Source organism: Aquarana catesbeiana, linkage group LG04 (assembly GCF_042186555.1).
Source record: "Aquarana catesbeiana isolate 2022-GZ linkage group LG04, ASM4218655v1, whole genome shotgun sequence".
NCBI classification, from domain to species: Eukaryota; Metazoa; Chordata; class Amphibia; order Anura; family Ranidae; genus Aquarana; species Aquarana catesbeiana.
Window position 1 is genome coordinate 658,223,569 of NC_133327.1, and position 14,183 is coordinate 658,237,751.

A 14,183-nucleotide genomic window follows, 5' to 3' on the forward strand; every position below is an offset into this window, starting at 1 on the left:
GAGTGGGCCTCATCTAATAGAGGCATCTTAATGGAATGAGGACCAGTGCGACCCTCAGGAGAGGTGGATCAAGTGGATTTTGGCATGGCTCAGGACTCAGGCCTGTTCTATGCTGCTTCCTCCAGATTGCAGAAGGCAGACCCTCCATCGGGAACTAATTAAAGTGCAGGCAGTCAAAACTATAGAATGAGCATCGGAAAATGCAGTCGAATTCGGTCGTGGACCGAATGGAATTCATTTCCTGTCTCCCCACTGCTGCAGCCTTTTTCTGCCATCACAAAAATATACCAAAAATGTGTTGCCAAGTACCCCATGGGGGTGTGTGCACCCTAGGTTGGGAACCGCTGCTCTATAGTGATCCTGTCTCTGCGGAATCATTGCCAGTGAAGGATTCCAAGTGTGACATAAGTGAGCCTCACTCGTTCGAACTTGCTCCAGAAAATGATAGTTGTAACGGGTTTGGTTCTGGCTTCTTTCAAATGATCAAACTTCATTACTAAAAGTGAACACAAGAGGGCAGCCTTTGCTCATGTCAAGATGCGCAGAACCAACAATGCGTTCTGAGCTATATCATTTTAAGGTTTAAATATATCCTATCCTCACTGCCATATGCTCAGTAAATAACTCCCAATAGGTTGTAAACATCTTTCATGACTTTTTTTGTGCCAGTGATACTTGCGTAGTTGTTAAGGCTTAGCTACAAAATGTGTTAAGTTTATTTTCTCCCAATGAAAAGCCTAAAGCAAAAATAGCTACTGCCCACAGCAGCCAATCATTTTTCTTGTTTCTTTTTCCAGAATAAAAGGCAAAAAGTCTTCCTTTTGCAACATAAATGGCAAAATGGACATGTTAAAGGGTAACTAACATCAAGAACACAAATATAATATGCTGCACTTTACAGTGGGGACGGAAAGTATTCAGACCCCCTTAAATTTTTCACTCTCTGTTATATTGCAGCCATTTGCTAAAATCATTTAAGTTCATTTTTTTCCTCATTAATGTACAGCACCCCATATTGACAGAAAAACACAGATTTTTTTCAGATTTATTAAAAAAGAAAAACTGAAATATCACATGGTCCTAAGTATTCAGACCCTTTGCTCGGTATTTAGTAGAAGCACCTTTTGATCTAATACAGCCATGAGTCTTTTTGGAAAAGATGCAACAAGTTTTTCACACCTGGATTTGGGGATCCTCTGTCATTCCTCCTTGCAGATCCTCTCCAGTTCTGTCAGGTTGGATGGTAAACGTTGGTGGACAGCCATTTTTAGGTCTCTCCAGAGATGCTTAATTGGTTTTAAGTCAGGGCTCTGGCTGGGCCATTCAAGAACAGTCACGGAGTAGTTGTGAAGCCACTCCTTCGTTATTTTAGCTGTGTGCTTAGGGTCATTGTCTTGTTGGAAGGTAAACCTTCGGCCCAGTCTAAGGTCCTGAGCACTCTGGAGAAGGTTTTCACCCAGGATATCCCTGTACTTGGCCGCATTCATCTTTCCCTCAATTGCAACCAGTCGTCCTGTCCCTGCAGCTGAAAAACACCCCCACAGCATGATGCTGCCACCACCATGCTTCACTGTTGGGACTGTATTGGACAGGTGATGAGTAGTGCCTGGTTTTCTCCACACATACCGCTTAGAATTAAGGCCAAAAAGCTCTATCTTGGTCTCATCAGACCAGAGAATCTTATTTCTCACCATCTTGGAGTCCTTCAGGTGTTTTTTTTAGCAAACTCCATGTGGGCTTTCATGTGTCTTGCACTGAGGAGAGGCTTCCGTCGGGCCACTCTGCCATAAAGGCCCGACTGGTGGAGGGCTGCAGTGATGGTTGACTTTCTACAACTTTCTCCCATCTCCCGACTGCATCTCTGGAGCTCAGCCACAGTGATCTTTACCTCTCTGACCAAGGCTCTTCTCCCCCGATAGCTCAGTTTGGCCGGACAGCCAGCTCTAGGAAGGGTTCTGGTCGTCCCAAACATCTTCCATTTAAGGATTATGGAGGCCACTGTGCGCTTAGGAACCTTAAGTGCAGCAGAAAATGTTTTGTAACCTTGGCCAGATCTGTGCCTTGCCACAATTCTGTCTCTGAGCTCTTCAGGCAGTTCCTTTGACCTCATGACTCTCATTTGCTCTGACATGCACTGTGAGCTGTAAGGTCTTATATAGACAGGTGTGTGGCTTTCCTAATCAAGTCAAATCAGTATAATCAAACACAGCTGGACTCAAATGAAGGTGTAGAACCATCTCAAGGATGATCAGAAGAAATGGACAGCACCTGAGTTAAATATATGAGTGTCACAGCAAAGGGTCTGAATACTTAGGACCATGTGATATTTCAGTTTTTCTTTTTTAATAAATCTGCAAAATGTCAACAATTCTGTGTTTTTCTGTCAATATGGGGTGCTGTGTGTACATTAATGAGGAAAAAAATGAACTTAAATGATTTTAGCAAATGGCTGCAATATAACAAAGAGTGAAAAATTTAAGGGGGCCTGAATACTTTCCGTCCCCACTGTACAGTCCTTTGTTGTGGCTGCATTAATTTTTTTTCAAGCTAAGAACATTTTCAGCAAGTACAGAAAACACCAGTTGATCCTGCCAGAGATGCAGTGTCCTTGTCATTTCCTGTTAGCTGCACCAAAGAATATCTTCCTTCCTAGCTATCTTCTGTAAACTACTAATTGCCCCCCCCCCCCCCCATGTAATGGAGATGAAGACATACGAACATGTTTATAGTCCATATCCGAAGAGCAGTCCAGGGTGACAACCACAGCTCCCTCCATAGATACAGTGGAGGAGAGATGTAGCCGCCCAGGGACAAGAAGTGTGTTATGCCCTGTACACACGATAGGATTTTCCGACAATAAAATCCATGTTTTTTTTCCGACAGATGTTGGCTCAAACTTGTCTTGCATACACACGGTCACACAAATCTTGTCGGAAATTCCGAACGTCAAGAACGCGGTGACGTACAACACGTACGATGAGCCGAGAAAGATGAAGTTCAATAGCCAGTGCAGCTCTTCTGCTTGATTCCGCGCATGCGTGGAACTTTGTGCGTCGGAATTGTATACACACGATCGGAATTTACTTTGTTGTCAGAAAATTTGAGAACCAGCTCTCAAATTTTGTGTGATGGAAAATGACCGATGGAGCCTACACAAGCTCCTATCAAACATTTTCCATCAGAAAATCCGACCGTGTGTACAGGGCATTAATGTGTGCAGGATTACCAGGAGAAAATAAAGCAAAATAAACTTGGAAAAAGAAAACGAATGCAGCCGCGACACCATTGACTAGAGAGCTGCAATGTAGTATAACCACTTGCCGACTGCCCACCCGCAATGTACTGCTGGTGAGCGGCGGCTGTAGGCAAAGTGGCTTACTGGTACGTAGCTGCCCACTTCTGGGTTTAGGGCGTGTGTACGAGTTCCCCCCCACATGGCACCCGCTGTGATTGTAAACAGCGGGAGCTTTTCAGCATGTCCTGGCCAATGATTCATGGCCAAGACCTGCTGATCGGCTGTGTACAATCACAGCCCAGACCTCTGTGTTGGTAAACAACACAGAACTCTGTACAGAGGGAGCGATCTGTCAGTTTCTCATCATGCAAAGCAGGGATGAGAAACTGTGAGATCTTTAGTAAAAGCAGCACATAATACACACATTACACATAGTTAGGCACATATTTAAAGCGGGTTGTATACACGCAAATGAAAAAAAAAAAACCCTGTACGGGTGAAGGCATAATGAGCTAGTATGAATACTGCATACTAGCTCATTATGAAATACTTACCTTTAGAACAAAGCGCCGGCATCTGATCCTGGTCAGCATTGAGGGAGCTGACATGTTCCCTCTGTGTTTCTTCCAGGTTCGCGGCTCAGATGCTGTGAGTGGCCGAAGCCACGATGTCGTCGCCCCCCGCGCGCGGGGGTCCTCCGTTCTGGCAAGTTGGGGCAAGTTCCTTCGCCGGACCTTCACTGTGCATGTGCCGCTGTTGTCAGCGGCTGCATGCAGGGTTAATATCTCCTAAACCGCTTTAACACCTTGATCGCCGTAGACGTTAACAACTTCCCAGCCAATGTCATTAGTACAGTGACAGTATATATTATTATCAATGTATTCATCAGTTTATAGCAAAGCAAAAAATATTGGGTTTTTTTTTCAAAATTGTCTGCCTTTTTTCTTTTATATGATATAAAATAAAAAACCCAAAGGTGATCAAATACCACCAAAAGCAAGCCCTATTTGTGTGAAAAAAAAAGATGTAAATTTTGTCTTCTGGAGGGCAAGTCCTCCAACTCTATCCTGTCACTGGAATTCGCCCTGAGGGTCCATCTTCGCCTTCCTACCTTTTCTATATGATTCCAGGATCAAAGACAAGGGTAGATACAGAATTTAGTGCAATTTTCCTATTTTACAGCTAAGTTATCCCTTGCCAAGTAAAGTTTAATAAAATATAACATTTTTTTTGTTTTTTCCCAGAAATATTTTAAAAGGAATCAAAGAATTCAGAGATGTCCTACAGGTCATAGAGACAAAAGCAACACAGAATTTCAAAATGGTAAGTTTTTAAAATAAACACATAGCACAGAACATCAGTTTAAAAGATAAGTTTACCTTTTAAAAAAAACATAATAAATGCACATCGTTTTGTAGGTAAAAAAAAAAAAATTCTTTTGTTATTTTTTTTTATTAGGATTCTATAAAGCATTGCAATCATGATCAGCAGATCGCGGCTGCAATCTCAGGCTTCTGTAGACTGTCAGTGTTTCTTTCTGCCCATAGGCAGTTACTGAATGAAATCAGCGTCCTGATAATGCATTGACAACTACAAGCCATCAGCCGCAATGGCTGATGGTAGTTGTAGGTTTGCTATTCACAGCACTCTGAATGAACGTTTCTGTTTAAATTGTGACAGCGAGTGTGGGGAGAAGATCCCTGGCTCCCTGTCACAATGGGGGATCGGGGGATGCGGGGACTGCCCAGTTAGCAACATGTTACCTGTGACCCCCTAAATATGGGTGCAATATGTTACTAAAGTTATATGTTATCCTTTAAATACTTATCAACTTAAAGAGGAACTTTTTCAAATTTTTTTTGCCACTGCAATCAAAACCGATGTTCAATTTTACCCCATTAATGAAAAGGAAATCAAATAATAATTTTTAAACTAAATTCTACTATGTCCAGCCTTAGTATGAACGTCCTTTGACACTGATGGAAGCTGAACTTTACTCATAAGAACTTGATAAAAAAGAATGTTCTTTAATTGTACGCAAATACGTGGCCTTGGTTTGAAGGAGTTGTACCGGGGTGATGCCTGGAGCTGTTTAGGGCCAGCGTTTGGTTTTCTTGGGTTAACAACCGATGCGACTAAAACCTGCTCCGCTGTTATCCTAGGGAGCTGGAGGGAACACCCCCCAACCCCCCTCCAGCCGTCCTTCCGCGGCTCTCCTGCCCGAGCAACCAGCCGACATGTCCGCTGGCTGGCCGAAGACCCGAACAAAGCCGGAATCGCCTTGGATCGGGTCTCCTATCTAGTAAACCTGCAAGCGATGTCATGATATCACTTCCGGTTTACTCTGCTGCCAATGGCGCCGATTTTAAAAAACAAATTGACCGATTTTGGCATTTTGAATACTAGTAAGTGCAAAGGAGGGATTTAGGGTCTTATAGACCCCCGATCCCTCCATAAAGAGTACCTGTCACATGGAATGTTTACATTCCTTATGACAGCAATAAAAAATGATTAATTTTTTTTTTATTAAAGAGACAGTGTAAAAAAAAAATAAGAAAAAAAATATTTAAAGTGCCCGTCCCTCCGTATTCGCGTGCAGAAGCAAACGCATACGTAAGTTGCACCCACAAATGTAAACAGTGTTCAAAGCACACATGTGAGGTATTGCCACGATCGTTAGAGTGAGAGCAATAATTCTAGTGCAAGACCTTCTCTGTAACCCTAATCAGGTAACCTGTAGACATTTTTAAAGCATCACCTATGGAGATTTTTAAGTCCTGTAGTTTGTCAACATTCCATGAGTGTGCGCAGTTTCAAAGCATGACATGTTAGGTATCTATTTACTGGACGTAACATCATCTTTCACATTATACAAAAAAAATTGGGCTAACTTAACTGTTTTTTTTTTTTTTTTTTTATTCATAAAAGTGTCTTTTTTCCAAAAAAATTACGTTTGAAAGACTGCTGCGCAAATACCATGTGACATAAAATATTGCAAGAATGGCCATTTTATTCTCTAAGGTCTCTGCTAAAAATATATATAGTGCCTTGCAAAAGTATTCAACCCCTTGGATTTTTTCGTGTTTTGTTGTCTCACAACCTGGAATTGATATGGATTGTTTGAGGATAACATGCCCACAACTTTGAAGATGTTGTTTTTTTATGTTGTGAAGCAAACAAATAGGACAAAATAACAGAAAAAGTCAATGTGCATAACTATTCACCCCCCTAAAGTCAATACTTTCTAGAGCCACCTTTTGCGGCTATCACAGCTCCAAGTCACTTTGGATAAGTCTCTATGATCTTGCCACATCTTACCACTGGGATTTTTACCCATTCCTCCTTGCAAAACTGCTCCAGCTCCTTCAAGTTGGATGGTTTGCGCTTGCGAACAGCAATCTTTACGTCTGACCACAGATTTTCTATTGGATTGAGGTCTGGGCTTTGACTAGGCCATTCCAACACTTTTACATGTTTCCCCTTAAACCACTCAAGTGTTGCTTTAGCAGTGTGTTTGGGGTCATTGTCTGCTGGAAGGTGAACCTCTGTCCTAGCCTCAAATCACACACAGAGTGGTACAGGTTTGGTGCTCAAGAATATCCCTGTATTTAGCACCATCCATCTTTCCCTCAACTCTGACCAGTTTCCCAGTCCCGACTGCTGAAAAACATCCCCACAGCATGATGCTGCCACCACCATGTTTCACGGTGGGGATGGTGTCCGTTGGGTGATGTGATGTGTTGGGTTTGCACCAGACATAGCGTTTTCTTTGATGGCCAAAAAGTTCAATTTTAGTCTCATCAGACCAGAGCACCTTCCTCCATACATTTTGGGAGTCTCCCACATGCCTTTTCACAACTCAAAACATGCCATTTTATTTTTTGCTGAAAGTAATGTCTTTCTTCTGGCCACTCTGCCATAAAGCCCAACTCTATGGAGCGTACAGCTTATTGTCATCCTATGTACAGATACTCCAGTCTCTGCTGTGGAACTCTGCAGCTCCTCCAGGGTTACCTTAGGTCTCTGTGCTGCCTCTCTGATTAATGCCCTCCTTGCCCGGTCCGTGAGTTTTGGTGTGCGGTTGGTCTCTTGACAGGTTTGCCGTTGTGCCATGTTCTTTCCATTTGGTTATGATAGATTTGATGGTGCTCCTAGGGATCATCAAAGATTTGGATATTTTTTTTATAACCTAACCCTGACTTGTACTTCTCAACAACATTGTCCCTTACTTGTTTGGAGAGTTCCTTGGTCTTCATGGCAGTGTTTGGTTAGTGGTGCCTCTTGCTTAGGTGTTGCAGCCTCTGGGGCCTTTCAAAAAGGTGTGTATATGTAATGACAGGTCATGTGACACTTAGATTGCACACAGGTGGACATCATTTCACTACTTATGTGACTTCTGAAGGTAATTGGTTGCACCAGAGCTTTTTATGGGCTTCATAACAAAGGGGGTGAATACATACGCACATGCTAATTATCTGTTTTTTATTTCTGAAAAATAGTTTTATGTATATATTTTTCTAATTTTACTTCACCAACTTAGACTATTGTGTTCTGATCCATCACATATAATTCGGATTTAAAAAAAAACATTGAACTAAAGGCTGTAATGAAACAAAATAGGTAAAAAGCCAAGGGGGTGAATACTTTTGCAAGGCACGGTATGTGTGTGTATGTATATATATATATATATATATATATGTGTATGTATATATATATATATATATATATATATATATATATATATATATATATATATATATAATGTTTGGGGGTTAAAGGCTTAGGCATTAAAGGGTTAACGAGGAACATACATTCCACATTAACAATTATGCTACCAAAATAAGTGTGCTGTAAATTGCCTCCAGCGTTGCTGGAGGCTGCCATTTTGCTGAAGCCCAGAGCCCCTGAGCAGCAATGAATCTTCAGGCTGTCAGCAAATCGTTCTCTAGTGTCTCTGATTTTTGGCACAGTGCCTAAAAATACTGTAGTGAGCAACTGAGCATGTGGAGAGCAGGATGAGACAGTGTACGACAGTATTTCTAACAGTATAGGCACTTATTTTTAATGTTTTACATAGCTACGGTGCCTTGAAAAAGTATTCACACCCCTTGAAATTTTCCACATTTTGTCATGTTACAACTAAAAACTTAAATGTATTGGGATTTTATGTAATAGACCAACACAAAGTGACACATAATTGTGAGGTGGAAGGAAATGATAAATGGTTTTCAAACTTTTGTCCAAATAAATATGTGAAAAGTGTGGGGTACATTTGTATTCAGCCCCCCTGAGTCAATACTTTGTAGAACCACCTTTCACTGCAATTACAGCTCCAAGTCTTTTTGGGGATGTCTCTACCAGCTTTGCACATCTAGAGAGTGACATTTTTGCCCATTCTTCTTTGCAAAATATCTCAAGCTCTGTCAGATTGGATGGAGAGCGTCTGTGAACAGCAATTTTCAAGTCTTGCCACAGATTCTCTATTGGATTTAGGTCTGGACTGTGACTGAGCCATTCTAACACATGAATATTCTTTGATATAAACCATTCCATTGTAGCTCTGGCTGTATGTTTAGGGTCGTTGTCCTGCTGGAAAGTGAACCCCTGCCAAAGTCTCAAGCCTTTTGTAGACTCTAACAGGTTTTCTTCTAAGACTGCCCTGTATTTGGCTCCATCCACCTTCTCATCAACTCTGACCAGCTTCCCTGTCCCTAATGAAGAAAAGCATCCCTACAATATGATGCTGCCACCGCCATGTTTCACGGTGGGGATGGTGTGTTCAGGGTGATGTGCAGTGTTAGTTTTCTGCCACACATAGCGTTTTGCTTTTAGGCCAAAAATGTCAATTTTGGTCTCATCTGACCAGAGCACCTTATTCCACATGTTTTCTGTGTCCCCCACATTGTTTCTCACCAACTGCAAACAGGACTTCTTATGGGTTTCTTTTAACAATGGCTTTCTTCTTGCCACTCTTCCATAAAGGCCAGATTTGTGGAGAGCACCACTAATAGTTGCACACAGGTGGACTCTATTTACTAATTAGGTGACTTCTGATGGCAATTGGTTCCACTAGATTTTAGTTAGGAGTATCAGAGTAAAGGGGGCTAAATACAAATGCACACCACACTTTTCAGATATTTATTAGTAAAAAATGTTGAAAACCATTTATTTTCCTTCCACTTCACAATTATGTGCCAATTTGTGTTGGTCTATCACATAAAATCCCAATAAAATACATTTACATTTTTTTGGTTGTAAAATGACAAAATGTGGAAAATTTCAGGGGGTATAAATTCTTTTTCAAGGCACTGTATAATCTGTTTATTAGGGTGTCTTTCTCTCATTGTATAATTCCCCATTGTGTGCCTCCTAGGTGTGAATCCCCTCTGTTAATTGAGCCACCTATTGTTTCTGTCTGTCTGCTAGTATTGTGTCCACTTCACCTCGTTACCAAACTATTGTGGGATGTTATATCTTTATGTTAATTAGATTACTGTTTGATTAGATCCCTCTTAGATGTTAGGTGACTAGTTGTTAATTAGCTTACTGTTTATGTTTATGTTAGCTGTTGTACTGATATTACTGTTTACAGTTTGCATTGTTTGGGATAATGTGATCAGGCTCTTATCTGATTCTGTGTGGTACATATTCTGTGTGAGTTTACAGTTTGCACCTAAGCTAGTGTCATCTAGTTCTTGGGTGCAATGTTCATCTATAATACCTGGTTCCTGGTTACAGAATGGAGGAAGCTGTTTCTTGGTGGAAGCACCCAAGCCGTCACAGGGGGTTTTAAGTAATCCTCAGGCATAAAAGTGTGCATTTTAACATGTGCAAAAATTGGAAAAATTAAAAATGGCTCTGGCAGTGAAAGGGCTAAAGATAACACACTGGGCTGCCATGGCTGTCATTATTATTCTTGCTTTTGTCTGTCACTGACCTGGTATGTACAAGCAGCAGCCTCCCAAGCTTTCCTGTCATTGCCGTGTGCTGTGCCATTCTAACAGGCAGAGTTTTGGTACTTTCTGATAGCAAAAGCTTTGCCTGCCCCATCCTGCCTCCTACCCATTTCTATTGGCAAGTGGGGCTGCCAATCATTGTGATAGACCAATAGGAATGTGTTGAGACTGGGCTTACTGTCAAACTCTGACACTACCAAGTGTCTGAGTTTTGCCAGGTAATAGGCTTGGCATTTGGCCATAACAGGTGGTTTTGGGATGCTGCTGCTGTACAGGCACCTCTATAGCAATTAATACCTGCATCAATTTTCCCTTTGAAAGAGTTACTTTAAATGATCCCTTAAGTTGGGTAGCATTTTGAATGTCAATTTTCTGTGAAAATTATCAGGAAAATTTGTACTAAAATTCTCAGTACACTCAAAAGTAGTTTGAAAGTAGTTCAAGACCTCATTCGCATTTATCATTCGATTTTAGAATGTTGTCTACTGAAGGAGAACCACATACTGTTACACATTCATACTTTCTAGAAGAATTTTCCATCCTGCTCTTTAGATTTTTCTTGTCACTGCGGTCGAAAGCAACAAATGATTTGAAAAGCAAATGAACGTTTTACAAAATTCTTACAAAGAAAAAAATTGACTGGAATTCTGCTAGTGTATACCCAGCTTTAGACTACATTGACATGGCAATCTAGCAACGGCAAACATCTGACGTTATCAGTGGAAGCTTTCCCATGTTTACTCTATACAGATCATTGGCTGGCAGTGCCGCTGTTCACATGTAACCCCTCATCTGAGCACTTACATTAGAATAGAGCCTCCTCCTGAAGGCAGATGGTGTACATCCAGGACCAGTGTTTTTGGGGAAGTTTTGGCTGCACATAAACTGCCCACAGCTAATAGGCCAGTTTCTATGTGGCCATAGCACAGAGTGGTGCTGCGTCTAGAGGCGGCTTTTAGCCACCTCTGAACACTGAAAACTGTCCGTTTCCCAAAATACTGTGTGAATGTAGCCTATGTTAAAGTGGTTGTAACCCCTTACATATACCTAGGGACTGGCCTTAGGTGATGCACAAACATGAAACAATTCCTCCTACTAGGGCTGGGAGATTTTCCAAAAAAAAAAAAATATTTTCTTAAAAAAAACTTGATTCACGATTCAAATTGAGTTTTTTTTTGGACACCGCGCCGGTCCTGAAGAGCTGCGGGCAGGAGTTTTTAGGGCGAGGCCGCGGCGTCCGGCCTCGCAGACTAGGCCGAAGCCGCGGCCTCACCTAAAAACTCCTTCCCGCCACTCCTCAGGACCGGCGCGGTGTCAGCGCCGGTCCTGGGGAGCTGCAGGCAGGAGTTTTTAGGCGAGGCCGCGGTTTGGCCGAAGCCGCGGAGTAGGCCGAAGCTGCGGCCTCACCTAAAAACTCCTTCCCGCCACTCCTCAGGACCGGCGCGGTGTCAGCGCCGGTCCTGGGGAGCTGCAGGCAGGAGTTTTTAGGCAAGGCCGTGGTTTGGCCGAAGCCGCGGAGTAGGCCGAAGCTGCGGCCTCACCTAAAAACTTCTGCCCGCAGCTCTTCAGAACCGGCGCGGTGAAAAAAAAAAAAAATCTAAAAAAATCGATTTTGCTTAAATTTTGAATCAATTTGACCTCTCAACTCGATTCAAGATTTAAATCGATTTTTTCCCCAGCCCTACCTCCTACATAAGTTGTACTTGTTATCAGTTTTTTCTTCTCTACAGCCATTCAAAGTCCAGAATTTATAAAGCTTGCCTGAGCTGTTAGAAAAAAAGGGGGAGAGCTGAAATTACACACTGCAGAGCTCCCTGAGAAGAGCTCTGAAAGCTGATTGGAGGGAAGGGACACCCCCGCTCCACACAGTCCACACGAACAGAGCTGAGGCTGTCAACCACAGATTGTGTGTTGGAGCTCCCTCCCCTGTCACCGTTTTTCTCTTGGTGTCAGAAGTGATTAATGCTGATAGCAGAGGAACAAAGCAGCAGACAGAAATGATTTACTAAAGGCATATCGATGGTGCACTTTGCAAAGTGCAGTTGGTCTCTGCAAGTGCAGTTGCTCCAGAGCTTAGCAAATGAGGTAAAGCTTCACTTTGTAAAGAATACCCAAGTAAGTGCAATAAAAATAAAAAAAACAGCTTTTTTGCTTGCACATGATTGGATGATGGAAGAGTCGGCAGAGCTTATGCAAATTTTCTAAACTCTAGGGCAACTGCACTTGCAGAGTGCAACTGCAACTTTGCAAAGTGCACAGTCTATTTGCCTTTAGTAAATCAACCCCTTAGTGCTCTTAATTGAGACAAGTACACACTATAGAGCGGGGGTTGGCAACCCGACGATCGTGATCTACCCATTGACCGCGGGCAGCCGACAGGTAGATTGCGAACATGTTTCTGTTTTGCTGATCCTCCCGCTCTGCCTCCTCCGCTCTCATCTTCACTGCAGAGCGGGGAGGCAGCACAGTAAAGGACAGAGGGCAGGATCGGGAGCTGCCTCAGTTAACCTATCAAGTGAACCACCATGTGGTTCGTTGTTAGGATGACGGGCAGTCCTAACAGCCAATCACCAGCTGGCTAAGCTAGTATGGGGGCATGTCCACAATGGTCCTGTGAGACGATGACCTTTTCGTAGGCTCCTTGCGGTACATTGTATACCCCGCAGTTTCTTTTTACTCCCCAGCCACTGCTCTATCCCCGGGAGGTCGGTACAGAGATGGAAGACAGTGGAGCTGTGCAGTGTAGCAGCCGCTCTCAGCCTCTACACTCCAGCACTGCACACAGGAGGCTTCATCCTCCAGCTCTGCAGCCTCTCCCCTACATGGAGCAGTACATCCTGGGAGTTATGCCCCGTACACACGGTCGGACATTGATCGGACATTCCGACAACAAAATCCTAGGATTTTTTCCGACGGATGTTGTCTCAAAGTTGTCTTGCATACACACGGTCACACAAAGTTGTCGGAAAATCCGATCATTCTGAACGCGGTGACGTAAAACACGTACGTCGGGACTATAAACAGGGCAGTAGCCAATAGCTTTCATCTCTTTATTTATTCTGAGCATGCGTGGCACTGTGCGTCGGATTTGTGTACACACGATAGGAAATTCCGACAACGGATTTTGTTGTCGGAAAATTTTATAGTCTGCTCTCAAACTTTGTGTGTCGGAAAATCCGATGGAAAGTGTGTGATGGAGCCCACACACGGTCGGAATTTCTGACAACAAGGTCCTATCACACATTTTCCGTCGGAAAATCCGACCGTGTGTACGGGGCATTAGAAGGTAGAGGAGCATAGTCCAACATTACTTGGGAAGTCTTGGAAGCCTGTGGGAACTAAACCTAGCAGCCCCTGGTGCAAATTACAAGCTGCAGCACACAACCAGCATCTTGCAGTCTGCCACCTCTCCTCCTTAGCTCCTCCTGTAGGGATATTATCAGATATAACCAGAGGGAAAAATGTGCCAACTACTTTTCGCACAGGAGCAGATAGTGGGTCATCAAGACCAGAGGTGACCTCTGGTAGCTCCACCAACACTGCACAGATGGCTACGTAGATGGATACCCTTGAGGCTGGAATGGAGGGGCAGAGGGGTAGAGGACACTACTTTGTGTGTGTGGGGCAGAGGGCCAAAGGACACTACTGTAGGGGGGCAGAGTACCTTACTGGGGGGGGGGGGGTGAAGGTGGGAAGAAGACAATACTGTGACTTCATGCTCTCTTTTTAGTGGGGGCTTAATAGTTTTTTTTTTTAACTGCGGCACTGCCCCCCGGTTATCTTTGATATCATCCATGTTGTCCCGGTAGATCTCAACCTCTGAAAGGTTGCCTACCCCTGCTATAGAGGGATGTGCTTTGTTCATATTTCATGTCTGAGGTTTACAACCACTTTTAGTTCAAGTTTTGCAAAGACTCATGGGAGCCCACCCAGTTTCACCTAGCAGTTCACCGATTAGGCTCAGAGCCCTGTGCCTATAAATCTTGCAGCAG

The 14,183-nt window shown here is 43.1% G+C and overlaps 1 protein-coding gene across 2 annotated transcripts in view; it reads left to right on the top strand.

Moving 5' to 3' along the window:
* The window catches only part of TTC7A (tetratricopeptide repeat domain 7A), a 577,716-nt gene that overhangs the window by 132,701 nt on the left and 430,832 nt on the right, over nucleotides 1-14,183 (top strand). For both annotated transcript variants that reach the window (XM_073628505.1, XM_073628506.1), the window contains one exon: nucleotides 4,480-4,558. In XM_073628505.1, coding sequence (XP_073484606.1) covers nucleotides 4,480-4,558 — 79 coding nt within the window. The remainder of the gene's footprint in view (nucleotides 1-4,479; nucleotides 4,559-14,183) is intronic.